This window comes from Coregonus lavaretus, assembly GCF_964263955.1.
Source record: "Coregonus lavaretus genome assembly, chromosome: 31".
NCBI lineage: Eukaryota > Metazoa > Chordata > Actinopteri > Salmoniformes > Salmonidae > Coregonus > Coregonus lavaretus.
The window spans coordinates 39371632-39387340 of record NC_140018.1 but is presented as its reverse complement, the minus strand read 5'-3'; the positions used below and the strand labels follow the sequence as shown (position 1 = coordinate 39387340).

Here is a 15709-nt window from a genome sequence, read left to right as displayed (position 1 = left end):
GACTCAACACTATACACGTCAGCTACTACAGCAACTGAAATAACTGCAACACTTAACAAAGAGTTGGAGTTAGTTTCGGAATGGGTGGCAAGGAATAAGTTAGTCCTGAATATTTCCAAAACTAAAAGCTTTATATTTGGGTCAAATCATTCACTAAACCTTAAACCTTAACTACATCTCGTAATGAATGTGGAAATTGAGCAAATTGAGGTGACTAAACTGCTTGGAGTAACCCTAGATTGTAGACTGTCATGGTCAAAGCATATTGGTACAACAGTAGCTAAGCTGAGGAGAAGTATGTCCATAATTAAGCGCTGTCCTGCCTTCTTAACAACACAGGTCCTACAGGCCCTAGTTGTTGCACCTAGACTACTGTTCAGTAGTGTGGTCAGGTGCCACAAAAAGGGACTTGTGAAAATTGCAGTTGGCTCAGAACAGGGCAGCACAGCTGGCCCTTAAAAGTACACGGAGAGCTAACATTGATGACATGCATGTCAGACTCTCCTGGCTCAGAGTGGAAGAGAGATTGACTTCATCACTGCTTTTTTTGTGAGAAGTGTCGACGAGCTCGGACACCCATGCATACCCCACAAGACATGCCACCAGAGGTCTTTTCACAGTCCCCAAGTCCAGAACGGACTATGGGAGGTGTACAGTACTACATAGAGCCATGACTACATGGAACTCTATTCGACATCAGGTAACTGATGCAAGCAGTAGAATCAGATTGAAAAAACAGGTAAAAATACACCTTGTGAAACAACGGGGACTGCGAAGAGACACACACAATATACATATAGACACTCACTCTACACACGTACACATGGATGTTGTATTGTAAATATGTGATGGTGGAGTAGTGGCTTGAGGGAACACACTAAATGTATTGGATAAAGTGTTATGAAATAATGTCATGTAATATTTTAAATTGTATATAACTGCCTTAATGTTGCAGGACCCCAGGAAGAGTATAATTGGGATCCTTAATAAATACAAGGCGGTTATCATACTCACTCCGGTTCTTCTAAGGTCTAGGCGTACCCTCTGCCTGTCTGCCCGAGTGACTGCACCTCTACTTATACCCATTTGGGGTAACGAGGGACAGGTGGGACCAATTCCAGATGCCAATTGGTTACAGCACCTGGACTGGGTAGTATTGGTGTTGAATCACCAGCCCCAGGTGGTGCCTGTAGAGCTGTCCATGGTGCTGACTCACCTTAACCTCTGGAGCTGACCAAGGCCCTGCTCCTTCCTTTGTGGCTCATTGCTGGCCCCCGGGTTGCCACAGCATGTAACGGAAAACGTTTAAGAATGTTTTGAAACAGAAAATTAGTCCAAGTAGTCCATTCCTGTTTCAGTCCATTTTCTTCGGTTACGTGCACTATTGAACATGACCCTGATCTGGAAGCCAACACTGAGATTTTGCAAATCCTCTCCCAGGTTTGTATTCATTAGTGAACATCCTAACAATGCCTTTTGCAATGGAAAATGTTTAGCAACTAAAATTAGAGTGTCTCATTGGACATATCCAGGTAGTCCCTCCCTGTTCTGGTCAGTTTGTTTGTTTCTATTGAATACGACCCAGGTCTCCCCTGTCCTGAGCGCAGATGGGAGAGACAAGATAGTGTAAAACAAGCTATGGTTCGAAAAGTTGACTGTTTTCAACTGAAGTTCCCCTACTTTTTGGATTGAGAAGTATTTCGCCTTTTATTCTTTCAGTTCCTCTAGAGCTTTTGAGGAACTGTGTAATCTTGTTTTTGGCCATGTTTTTGCGCAATTTTATGTAGCTTTTTTGGCTGCAAGTAAGTTCAGGAGTGGGGCAAGTTCAGAACAACCCTAGCAGCGTTACCACTAATCCTTGCCATAGGCTATTTCATTATTTAAACAATATCCTTCGGCCTTGTCTAAATGTTAACACTAATGCAAATAATTATACTTTTTTCAATGATTGTGCTGGCTTACTCATTGGATGTCCTTCTGTTTTTACACAGAAGACTAGGTAAAGAAATGTGCAATGACTAGGTCATCAACAGACATTTCAGAGCAGGTAGCTCAGACATGACAAGGGGCTCTCTCATTTTGTACAATGGCCTACACTTTTTAATCATTAACCATTGAGTAAATGATTCCAGGTTTGGTTTATAACTTGAGCTCTGAAACCAACCGAAATTCAAATAGTTAAACGTTACTAGTCTGTTATCAGTGGAGTTTATTGTCTATGGGCTATTCACTTTTGCAGCTCAGTTGCATGTAGCCCCATTAATTTATTTTAGGCTTATTTTTGTTGTTGCTTTAAACGAAATTATGGATTAATTCACTAGCCACATATTTACACTATTCATTTATCTTGTAGAGATTGTTAAATAAAGCCAGATTGTCAAGCAGGTAAAATAAATGTAGTTGTACACAGCAAAAAAATAATTGCATGTGCTTATGTATGACTTTTTCAATAAGTAATTGCAATAAAAAATTGATGAAGAGGTGGTAGCCAGAGTTCACTGGAGCAATAAATAAATGATTGTCTGTCACTTGATATTACTATATTCAAACCACGTGACACTTGAGAGCGCGTGGACCTCCTTGAACGCGTAGGCAGACGTTCAAACAGCAATTGAACAGTTTATGAATGTAGCATATATGAAGGTGGAAGAAGCATGCTCTCTTTCAGACAGCAATGAATGAAGACTGTTTGCAGATTTCGATAGACGATACAGCTAAACGGTGAGTTTATCTGACAAATGTTGATACGTGTGATTGTAACTTTTAGGAAATAATTGATTTAGCATTAGCTCTGGTCCAGGTCGTTAGTGCGCGTTCCTTCGTAGTGCAGATCACATCAGTCACTGGTAGTCACGAGCAGTAGTCACTCCATTCACCTATGGGTGGTCGAGTTCTCAGTTGGGGGTCTGCTGCATTAGCTGTTATTGTTGTAGCCTACATTGGGTCTTTTTTACGCCTACATGGCAATTGAATAAAATAGTGAGTTTATTGGTGGTTAGCCTACTATCTTATATTTTATTATATTAGTATTAGAAAGCAATTGGGATTATACATTCCAGGCGGCAATTAATTATTAAGTGCCCAATAAAATAAGCAAGCATAGCTGTTCAGCTTGCCACCTTGTTCGATTTAGTGTGTTATTTGTTACTGTAAGCAAAGGGATTATCAATATTTAATGAATAGATGTCATTGTAAGTTTAATTGAAATTGTCTGGCAATGTCTGACATCTAAAATAATAAAATATTTTTAATCAGTCAGGTTGTTGTAGTGACCTTGCAGTGCATGTTGTTTATAGAAATAAATGTTAACTTGTTGACATTTAATGTCAAGTAATGTGACACTAATTCTGTCCAGAGGGAAGGAATGCTACTGAAAGAGCGCACGAGCGCTCACGCGAGCTCAGCCCGTTATATTTTAACCCTATTCTCAGAATATTGTGTTTCCCATCAGGTACGCTGGCTAGCCTAGACATAAAATAACATAATGTAGGCCTACACGTCACACTTGTCTCCCATACAAACTCTCAAGTGAGTTGACGCTCCTTTCCCCAAATATGTCCGGAGCACCGAGATTAACGGGTGTGAAATGAGTGTGCATCACGGTCACTTATGGCAGGCGACACATTGAAAAAAGGTTTCATTTGCTCCGAAGGTAATCGTGTCCTTCCTAACCATTAATGTGTGTCAGGAAAGAGGGCAAGTAACACAATGAAGACAAAGCCTTCCAGCAGGCCGAGTAGCCCCTCTTTCTTTCAATATCGATTCAAAGTGTCTAGTCGGGATTCTATTTCAGCGCACATGCTTGGTTTCAGAGAAAAAATATACATAGGCAATGCACTGACTGAACCAGTGTCCTGGTCCATTGTTCTGTAGAAGCTATACAGCCTGGGCTATGATTTCATAAATTCTGAATGGTATATTCCATGTAAAACTAATATAGGTTACTTGTACTACTGTATTAATGATTCAAATTTACATTTGTCTAATCAACATTATCAGCTCCTAGTCTCACTTGCCAGGCAGCAGCTCCCAGATGCTTGTTTTCCCAATGCTGTAGTGATCCATTCATTAACCTGTCTCATTATAAATGTAACTGGAAATAAACAATGTATTATTTAAGCATCGATCTTGAACAGCCACAGAGGAGAGTGTTGCTATAGTGTTGCTCTTGTTCATGGTGCTTGTACCAGTCACAAGTAAAATGGTAAAACAAGGCTTCTTGACCCATGCTCATTTCAGAAGTGAGGATATTATTTTATCAATTAAAGACTGTTTCAAGTATAGACTGGGCTGGTCCAATTAGTTCATTTCTCCTCAGCACATCACAGGGACTGTCAACTGTATGACTGCAGGGTTAAACCTCAGATATTTTCAGTTTTATAAAAACACACAAGCTAGATGTAAGACTCTCTTTGCCTGAGTCTTTGCCTTGGCTGAGAGTGAAGTTTAATTATATCACTGCTTTGACTCAAGTCACTCAACAATTCAAATACCTGAACTGGTTATCACCAGTATGCTGTTCAAAAATACCTCATTCATCATGTCCTCATTCATTTATTAATTGCAAAACCTCCTCCAATCTCAGTAATTTGTAGGTGTAAATCTTCATTAGATTTCAGATTTATTCTAATAAAATATATTTGATGACTATGATATCTAACATTCATTTGTCGTCGGTGTTAAGTGGTGCGCTTGTTTTTCTATCTTCAGTATCCCCCCCCCCCCCCCCCCCCTTTCTCCTCTGAGATGTGTGATGCATTTTTCAGGAGATGTCTCTTTAAGCTTGGGGGCGAGAGAGAGAGAGAGAGAGAGAGAGAGAGAACTGGTGGGGGTGGGTTCTGGGTTAGAGTTGTTGTTTTGCTGTGAGCGGTTAAAAGCTGGTCGTAGCCTACACCTCTTCCGGTTAGAGCTCTGTTGTGTGTGTGGTTAGATTGCTGTTATGGTCTTTCGTTTCAGGCACAGAGGGGATGAAAGGGTGAAATAATAGAGAGCAGTGCTACAATTATACTGAACAAAAATATAAACGCAACATGTAAAGTGTTGGTCCCATGTTTCATAAGCTGAAATAAAAGATCCCAGAAATGTTCCATACGCACAAAAATCGTATTTCTCTCACATTGTGTGCACAAATTTGTTTACATCCCTGTTAGTGAGTATTTATCCGTTGCCAAGATAATCCATCCACCTGACAGGTGTGCCATATCAAGAAGTTGATTCAACAGCATGATCATTACACAGCTGCACCTTGTGCTGGGGACAATAAAAGGCCACTCTAAAATGTGCAGTTTTGTCACACAACACAATGTCACAGATGTCTCAGGTTTTTAAGGAGTGTGTAATTGGCATGCTGCCTGCAGGAATGTCCACCAGAGCTGTTGACAGATAATGTAATGTTAATTTCTCTACCATAAGCCTCCAACATCGTTTTAGAGAATTTGGCAGTACGTCCAACCGGCCTCACAACCGCAGACCGACCACGTGTAACCATGCCAGCCCAGGACCGCCACATCTGGCTTCTTTACCTGCGGGACCGTCTGAGACCAGCCACCCGGACAGCTGATGAAACCGAGGAGTGTTTCTGTCTGTAATAAAGCCCTTTTGTGGGGAAAGACTCATTCTGATTGGCTGGGCCTGGGTCCCCAGTGGGTGGGCCTGGCTCCCAAGTGGGTTGGCCTATGCCCTACCAGGCCCGCCCATGCTGCGCCCCTGCCCAGTCATGTGAAATCGATAGATTAGGGCCTAATGTATTTATTTCAATTGATTGATTTCCTTATATGAACTGTAACTCAGTAAAATCGTTGAAATTGTCATATGTTGCTTTTATATTTTTGTTCAGTATAGAAAAAATGTGCAGTGTTACAATTTTTTGAAATTCTGAGAGGAGGGAGAGTGAAATACTATAGGGCAGTGTTACAATTAGGCCTAGATTCAGCTTTATTTGGAAAACTGTTTCTGAGAGGACACCATTTTCTCTCAGAAAGTATGAGACAATCCCCAGAAAGACAAGTATAGGGCTACAGTGAAAAAGTCCCTAACGTTAGAGTAGAGAACAAACCATGAGGAAGCCAGACACCTAAAGGGGCAGTACAGTACCCTCTCCCTTTACAAACCTAGGGTTGTGTACACACAACGGAAAACGAAAATGAATGCTTCTGTCCACAAAGTCCCTCTTTTGTTTCAGTGTGTTTTCCTCCATTTGGTGCCTAATGAACAAGACTCCGGTCAAGAATAGATGACTAACCTTGATGACCATCAAGGTTGAAGACTTGATGAGTCATCAAGGTTTGTTGACAGAAAGTAGGTTTCAGTTGAGATACACCAACTGGGGTCAATATTTTAGCCTCTGAAGGAGTTGTGGTATTACTTGTCTACCGTGTTGTTTTTGGTAGCTTGCTAATTGTTTCTCAGCAAAGAAGAGCTTTAACATGCTAATGACTCAACATGCTAAGGGCAATGTTTTCTGAATATTCTTTGACAACTCACATGCACATTTTCATAAAGCCGAGGGCTGACTTTAAACCATGTTGCCACTTTTGAACACCAGCACATAGTCATGCATGTGACCCACTATGCATATGACTCAGCTTCTGTATCCTTTGAGCAACTAACTCATTGGTCCTTTAGTGGCCCCTAAGGGAGGGTTATAAGGCCTTTCCTGTGAATACAGAGAGTAATTATGTGTATGTCTCTGTATGTGTATGTAGGTTAGGTAAAGTCTATCACATGAACAGTATAATACAAAGACCAAACAAAAAGCTTTGAAACCAGCCATTATAACAAAAAGTTTTATAACAAGCCATTATAATCAATATTAAAAAACCTTTGACATGCATGTCTCTGGAAAAAGGGTCTGCAAATAGAGTGATTTAGAGTTAATCTTGTGATTTCCTCATTTATGTTCGCATACATTCCACATTTCCCATTTTCCCCTCTTTCCTTCTCTCTCTCTACCCTCCAGACACCATGCATGACCCGACTGTGACTCAGACCAGCGTGGCGGCCACCACCTGGAGCACTGATGCACCCCCCTGCACCCCGAACTACGATGAGGACCGCGTGCCCCTGGTGGTGCTTTACAGTGTGGTGCTGGTCATCGGGCTACCCGCCAATATCGCTACCATCTACCTGACCTTCCTCCAGGTGTGCCGCAAAAATGTCCTGGGCATCTACCTGTTGAGTCTGTCTGTGTGTGACCTCATGTACCTCTGCACCCTGCCCATGTGGGCCAACTACGTGAACGCGGGCCACCAATGGCGCTGGAGCTCCATGGCCTGCAAGGTGACGGGCTATTTCTTCTTCAACAACATGTACATCAGCATCTTCCTGCTGTGCTGCGTCTCCAGCGACCGATACGTGGCTGTGGTCTATGCCGTGGAGTCGCGCGGCCTTCGCCGTCAGAGACTGGCGGTCGCAGTTACCGTGGCCATCGTCTCGGTGGTGTTCGTGGGCCACGTGCCAGTGTTTACCATGCCGGAGGGCGATGCGGCAGAGGGGCAGCGGCGCTGCTTCGAGCCGGGCAAGGGTACGTCCACCGTGACGGGTTTCAACTACGCCCGCTTCGTCATTGGCTTCCTGGCCCCCCTGGTCGTGCTGGTGGTCACTAACCGTGCCATCCTGGCCAACGTGCAGGCTAGCACAGGGCTAAGGCTGTGCCAGAAGGAGCGGGTGCGCTATTTGGCATTCGCCGTGGTGGTCCTCTTCCTGGTGTGCTTCGCGCCATACCACGTCATTCTGCTCCTGCGCGCAGTCACCTTCCACTTCCCCGAGCTGCAGAAGTGCCATTTCCAGGAAAGCATCTATACCCCTTACACCATCTCCCTGGGCCTGTCCACCTTCAACAGCGCCATCAACCCCATCCTATACGTGCTCTCCAGCGACAACATCCGCAAGGAGCTGCGTCGCGGCCTGGCAGGCCTCCGGGGGCGGGCCACCCTGCGGCCACGTTCCACCGACAGCAGCCAGCACAAGATGCACAACTCCAAGAACTCGTCCGAAGTGGCGGCCGCCACACGAGAGGGGGAAAAGCATGGTCGTTGATGGCAGAGGAAGGTTAGGGGTTTGATGTACAGTATGTATGCTCAAACTATGGGAGCCAGAGGGATATGCAGGTGTGACTACTGAAGGAACCCTGGGCTGGTGACTTGCAGGTACTCTGGAATATTAAACAGGCTCAGCATAGAGCCAGGTGGAACCCCAAACATAGCAAGAGCAATGGGGGACGTTGTAATCCATCTATCCCAGAATATGACTGAGGAACTGATATGATTGAAATGGTTCAAGCACTAGCATTGTCTCACTATAGATGGCATCATTCTAATAAGACTCACAGTTGCCAGGAGCCATCTGTCTAAGGGCAAAGTTTGATAAGAGAATGACGGCACAAACAGCACAAACCGTCATTCTGTTACTAAACTTTGCACCTGCACTCTTCATCAAGTAAATGTGTTTTTGTAAAAAAAATTGCAGAAACTATTAAAAGTACTCCTTGGTTTTTGTTTGACATACATTTTAAAGTGAAAAATCTGAGTCTCAGTGTCACTCTGTTACCGTGAAATTGCCCCTAACCAAACGTGGAGCTCATCTCTAAGAATTTTGATTTTGCTAATCTGCCGAACACTAGTTTCTAATTCTGAAATTCACTCTGCTTTCTGTAGCTATGACGTACTGGCTATACGTATACAGTATTTGATACTACAGCAAACCATGCTCGATCAGCTGAGCAAACTTACTTCAGCTAGCATCCTTACCATAGCTTGTTTGAATGGCCATTACAGTAGCTAGTTTGCCAGCTTGTTGATGAAGTTGTATGACACCAAAGTTATGTGAATGTTCTAAGAAATCAGCATGTATTTGACTCTGACAGCTGTCACATTTGGCCAACTGGTTCAGTCTCAAATTTTCGTGCACATTATGATTTTCATAAACACACCTTAGCTAGATGTAGAATTAGGTAGTGAAGACTTGCTCATGAAAAAAATGTCAATATTAGCTACAGATTTATCATTTTTGGTAAGATTAACTCGGACTCTTTTGAGGATTAAAGGGGGTTCCGTGGACGATGTCACCTTGGTAACATTTTCTAATGTTAGGACAGCATATTGTAGCCTAACGTCTTTTTAGCTATCCCATGATTGTTTGCGAGTTATCAGACAGGGCCTTGTTTCCCAGAGCCTTTGTAGCGTTGAATCAATTGAATAAATAAAGATGCATCTGGTACGATCGTCGAAATGCTTAAAGGCCCAGTGCAGTCAAAAACGTGATTTTGTATATATTTCCACACTATGAGGTTGGAATAATACCGTGAAATGATTATGGTGCCATTTTAGTGTTAGAGCTGATTGAAAAGACCACCTGAAATGTCTGTCTATTTTGGTGGGATAGAGTTTTGGCCTGCCTGGTGACATCATGAATTAGTTAATAGACCAATAAGAAAGAGAGTTCCAAACCTCTCTACCAACAGCTAGTTTTCAGTTTTCCCCTCCCCACTCAGACCACTCCCAGACAGTCCTAGCAAAATTCTTGCTTGAGACATTGCTCTTTGCTATGAAGCTACGTTTTTGTTTCTTTTTGACAATTTTAACTGGAAACGATCACTTTAAGATACTTAATTGTTACCCAGAAATGATTTGATATTGAGATTTTAAAAAATGGCTGCATTTGACCATTAAGTTACATCACAGCTGGGAAACTAGGCCCTGATCAGTGCAGACGGCCGTCGCGCTATCTGACGTGAGACATTAACGTTAAATTAATTTCTGCCTCATGTTTTGCTGTTCATCTCCAGATGAAGGAATTGCCAATGTTTTGACAAATTCAGCATTTATTTGTGTCCATATGAAAGAAAGGTTTGAAACTTGACTGCTCTGCTGCTAATGTAGGAGTGAGAAACGTTTACAAAACTGTCTATTACTGAAATGTTCTATGAATGGAAATAATGTGTTTGTCTTTGGACAAACAGTATTTGTTAAGTAAATCATGCAAAAGCTAATCCAATATGTTATGCTGCAATACATAGATATTGTGTTTGTCTCTAGAATTTCACAGTAGATGCAAAAATCTACATCATGTTCTTACAGTTTAATCAACTTTTATTTAAATAACAAGAGCAATTGTAGTATTCATCATGTTTTAGGTGTTAAGTGTTTTGTAACAATGTAAATATAAGTGAAGATATAATCTTCATATAACCTTTATAACCTTCATATAACCTTTTATATACATTGGTGTTTTTCCTCCTATATTGCAGACCTTTGTAAAAGTTTGTAAAAAGAAAAAGGTTGTTCTTTTTATTAGAAAATTGCACTTCTTGAATATTATTTATACTCTTTCTGTACATTTTTAAGTAAACATTTGAAGTAAAATGTGACATTTCAGTTTCATTATTGAAGTGGATGTCTGTACATATTTATCTTGCTCTTACTGATGAGAAGGGAGGTTCACACTAAAAGGGTAACAACCAAAGAGTCTGAGAACACGTAGGAACTTAAAAGTACTAACGCATAAAATAGCACAAAAAAAAAAAGCTTTACTGCACTAATACACAGTCAGATTTTGCAGTTTGCACACTGTATGTACGGTTTCGTGAGATGGAAAAAATTGCGTTAGTGTTCAAAAAATCTCTGAACATGCAGATGAAAGTGTGTTTAAGAGCTGTGTCAACAGAAAGAGGATCCGGTAAGCTTGTTGTTTGAAACTTTTCTCATTTAATTTTTTCGCTGCCAAAGGACGCTTAAAACTGTTAGGTCTAGCTGTTCTTGGGGCTTCATTTGTGTTGACACATTTATGTAAACAAAGTTCATGAAGGTGGACAGATTTAATTGAATGGTTTTGCTTGTGATACTCTATGCGTATGAATGACTGTGGTTTCGCTGGGGTAGCAATTTGACAGTTCATCAAAGGTAAAGGCAAAGTGAAGAAATCACAGCAGAGATGGTTCCACATCTAAGGAGGAAATCATGACTAATTACAAAAGCAACATGTATCAAGTGTCTTTTCATTTTGTTATAAAAACAGAGTCAACCAAGATTTCACTGCAACTATATTTCTCACTGGAAACATGTCTATACTAAATAATGGCTAAATAAACTTCCAATGTGAAAGAAAAGGATCCGCAATGGCAGCTCTGTGTACGATCTCCGTAAAGGAATAAGCACATGCATTAAAAAAATGTCAACGCTTAATATAATTCTGTTTAATATAAATATTTTGCTCTCACTTGCCAATCATCCTCGTGCCCTGACTGTGTCATCATGCATACAGTACATAACACAAGCGCAGTCACTCTGTTACGTGGCTCATTCGACTGAGATTTCAGACCCTCACCATGTCAATAAAACATGCCTCACCTCTCACACTAGCATAACACCTGTTTATCCCAGTTACAACTCAGCCTTATTTATATAGCTCACTGCCATTCTATCCTGGCTTACAATATATCATTATGATTAGATTTTGACTGACAGTTTTTCTTAGTTTGCTGTTTTTGTTTTTGACTGACTGACCGTTTTTAGTAGGCTAGTCGTGCATTTAAGTGTGTGAACCTGTGATGTGTCTGTGAAGAGTGTTTGTGTTCCATAATGTGCTGCATATTCTATTTGTGGACGTTTTCTCCCCCACCAACACAACCACTGTCTGAGCAGCATTAACAGGCCTATTAAATTATTCTGCTGAGAGGTTGATGGACTGACTGCTCTCACAAAACAGCCTTTCCACCTCGTCAGCCTGATTCCAGTAATAAGTCCTGAATATACTGTACAGCACTCATAAATAATAGCTTTTAAAATATAAATCTTGGGGATATGTTTTTTTCTGTATGAAACATAATAGGACAAGGAGGCAAAAGGGCAACTCTTATGTATAGCATCTTGTCGACAGGTTATATCAAACGGCTTCAGGAAAATAGAAAAACAGTTGGTAATGCCATGACAGAATTAGTCTGAAAAGAGTATTACACCAACATTTAAAAGAGATGGATATGGTAATAACAATATGAGGGTTGATCATTCTCTATTTTAAAAGAACACATAATCACTGACAAAGCGTGATCACATCAGACTATAGAGAATGGCCGAGGGGATACAAGATGGCTCATACCCACCTCCTCCACAGCACTCTAATAAATCACAGCGGGATAGGATACATTTTTGAATAACCACAATGGTCATACGGCGTGACGGGGACAACCAGATGGTCATTTGGTGCATCGGCCCTCTCCTACCACACACACCTCATGAATATTGAATCCACTAAATGACCAAGACAGCCTGCTTAATTGGACCCTGATGAATATTTAAGTACCCAGCACCTGGCAGCAGCCAATAGGGCCCTCCTATGCTCAGGGGGAACACCCCAGCCCCTCCCCTTTGCCACCCTTGCACTTGGCCCGGCTGGTGTTTGTTGTTACTGTACCCGTCTGTCTGAGTCTGGGTGGCGGCGACAGTGGCACGGGCAACTGTCTGGACAGCCTAATGGCCTACAGGGGCTTTGAGGGGTCCTCAATCTCAGCTGGTGGCCATTTATGCATCATTCACCTGACTACACTGTTCAGCTCCACCTCTCTCGCAACCCTTGTCACCAGGCAGGCTAGGCTAGATATTGGGGTGAGAGATAAACAGAGCAGAGCTGGCTGGAAAAGGGGATGGCGTGGGCGTGGGTTGGGTTGGGGAAGAGTGAGTGAGGTTTCTCATTTGTTTTGAGGGCTTGTCTGGGCCACATTCACTGAGGGCACAACGTTAGATGGTTCAGAAGGGTCAGTGAAAAGGGCATGTGTCCCTATAACCTCTCGATACTGACTGGTTGAGCTGAGTGATACAGGTAGCAGACAGTGGCTTTTGGGTCCTGGTCAAAAGTAGTGCACTAAAAGTAGTGTACTACATACAGATGTAGGATATTAATTTGATCACCCTATTGCAATGTAGGAAATGTAAAATGTGTAGTGTATTTGAGGTTTATAAAGGCTTCTGAAGTTTGTAATTTCCACTTTGAAATGTCAGACTTGATTTTCCCATGCGAATAATTTATCAACCCCTACAAAAATGTACATTAATTATAATACACATAATAATTCACATTTCCTGTTGCTGCAGGATTATTTTCCTGCTGTAGCAAACTAGCTCAAATTAAGATCTGACATCTGTAGGGAATAGGGTGCCATTTGGGACACAAACAGTATCTCATCAGACAGTATCTCATTCCAAAGTATCCCAGTTTGAAAGTTGGCCCCATGCCAAAGTCTGATCATTTACGCCCAATCACAAATCAAGTGCTAGTCTCCCTACTCCCTAGAGCCGGGGTTCTTAATCCTGATCATAGGGACCCACAGGAGTTTTCATTTTAGCTTCTGCCCAGCAGTAACTTACCTGATTCAGCTAATGAAATGTTTGATGAGATGCACATCCTTCCCTTCTGATTAAGTTTTCACCATTTTCCTTCTATCTATCCAATCTTTTCAGATGTACACAACTGTACAGGGCGTGGTTAGGAGTTGTTTCTGGACAGGCTATTGACAAATTCCATTCCGTCTGGTACTGATCTCCCATTATGGCTCTATGCTTAATAAAACAGGGAAGTAACACATTGTAGGTGACTGATGCTCCCAGTCAGACCATGAAGGAGAGTGATTAAAACGAAATGATCAGAGGAAGTGTGCAGAGGAAATGTCTATATACAGTCTTAATAGTTCTGAGGTCTGTGTATTCTGGCTGTGTCAGTGAGACATTATTCTGCGGGAGTTCTGGGTTGAAAAAAAGAGAAGGAATTGAGGCAGGACAAGTTCTGTTACAGAATATACATACATGTATAACCTGGCTTCTTAGTTTGAGACTTGTTATTCAAAGGGGACAATTTTCTTAATCTTGACCTGTTTCAACAGTTGCACATAACAGTCCATGATAAAGAGCCCAATCTTGGCTTGATCATGTCATAATTAAGCAATGGTGGAATTCTTAAAGCAGGGTTTCGCTATAGGGACCCACAGGAGTTCACGTCTTCCAATCCAGCGCTTAGACAAGTCAAGGGCTTGATGATGGTTCAAAAGACTGCTATGTATGATACATATGGAAAACATATTTACAAACTAGAAAAATAACAGGTTTCTAAAGTAGCTATTTACAGTATATTGTGTGCTGGGAGGGGTGTTTTTCACGCTGTGAGTCTCCCATGGTAACACCGGCGACTTTTAGTGCTTCTAACCCCTTTTAAACAATGTGTGTTTTTGAAGTACAGACTTCTGGGTTTTTGCATTGGATGTTTCTATTTCTTGTGCATCCACCAAAACCAACCATTAGCTGAACTAGAGCGGTGTTTTGGATCTCGAATTTTTTTTTTTTTACAAAAACATCTGACCCCACTATGAAAAGATGAGACTCTCATGAACACGCACATGTAATCTGTTTCGCTCTATGAAGCTCACAAGCCACACAAGAGTCATTACAATGTAAGGGGTTCTTCTACATAGAAGATCATAGGAAATCTCAGGACATAGTGTAATAAGCTCATAGTTGCTCTCACAAACTCCAAACTCCACATATTTGTCACTGACTAGCCTGATATTAATTTCCCTCTGAGCAAACCATTTCTGTACTACTTTTACTTGCAGCCCTGGTTTTCATGAAAATATAATGGTATAACACTTCAATGTGAGGCTACATGTGAGGGCAGAGCGAGCAGATTTAATAAAAGTAGTGCATTTCAGCTATTTCACTGTTGGAATCCCCGGACCAATTTTAAGGACCTGACTCGGCATAAAAAAAAACAATTGATCTCTTCCTCTCCCCACAGAAGTAATCTGCTTGCTCTGCATATGTGGCGACATCTTTCACACTGACCCACTTCTATGCTGTTTGAGTTCAAGTTTGTCCGTTTACCAAGGTAGTTTGTTTCACGCGCTCTCTCTCTTTCCTCCTTCTGGACACTGTCTGGTCTCTCTTGTTTCTGAGGCTGTTTCTTTTGTTCTTTCTTCTGCCTCTCTCTCTCTCTCTCGCTCATGGCACCCTCCTTTGTCTTCCTTTTTCCCGAAAGACGTGTATTATTAATGCACAAATAAGCATGGGCTCCCACTGACTTTAGCCTCGGGAAACACAATCTCACACTTGGATCCTATAGCATTACTTGGGAAAAGCTTCTACCTTTCCCAAAGGATGATTCCCCAAATGTACCGGATCTCAGGCAAGCCTGAAAAAACATGAAATGAGCATGAAAATGATACTGATATTATCTATATGTAAAAGATGATGCTTCAGGTACAGTATATCATAGACTATTATCCCACTTTAGATTATTCAGTCATTGCATGAGGAAACAAAAGATTTCAATCATTTTTTACATTTCTGTAGTTCAACATAAAATAAATAGCACAAAGGGCACAAACACAAGTGTGCTGGATAGAACATTTTTTTATAAGATAGGTGCTGGAAGGATAGATAGTCAGGGGGGACCACCAGTAACTAACTTTATGTTCTTGCTCAGTTTTGCATTTTACGTCCAGAATGTCACGGAAAACATACGCCAACCCAACCCAAATCCCAGATCTGTGGTTATGGGGCAACCTTAACCTGCAGCTGTCTTCTGCAACCTGCATGTATTGGCAGCATTTCAATTGAAAAACAGAGATCACAATAGTCTCTGGGAAGAGTAGAAAATTGGGTCATACATATTTACATGTTTTGCTGTCTTATGGACCTGTGTCTCCCTCTGCTGGCTAATTGAGGGA

At 41.6% G+C, this 15709-nt stretch overlaps 1 protein-coding gene across 1 annotated transcript; it reads left to right on the top strand.

The window, feature by feature from the left end:
* Nucleotides 1-2654: 2654 nt before the first annotated feature.
* LOC311106441 (putative G-protein coupled receptor 132) lies at nt 2655-10240 on the top strand. Its single transcript, XM_084148776.1, has 2 exons — nt 2655-2721; nt 6959-10240. Exon 2 carries the CDS (start codon nt 6964-6966, stop codon nt 8035-8037), a length of 1074 nt encoding a protein of 357 aa, XP_084004902.1. The 5' UTR covers nt 2655-2721; nt 6959-6963; the 3' UTR covers nt 8038-10240.
* The last annotated feature ends 5469 nt before the right edge of the window (nt 10241-15709 follow it).

Coding starts and splice junctions, on each gene's coding strand:
- LOC311106441 (XM_084148776.1), top strand. CDS start 6,964: ATGCATGACCCGACTGTGACTCAGACCAGCGTGGCGGCCACCACCTGG.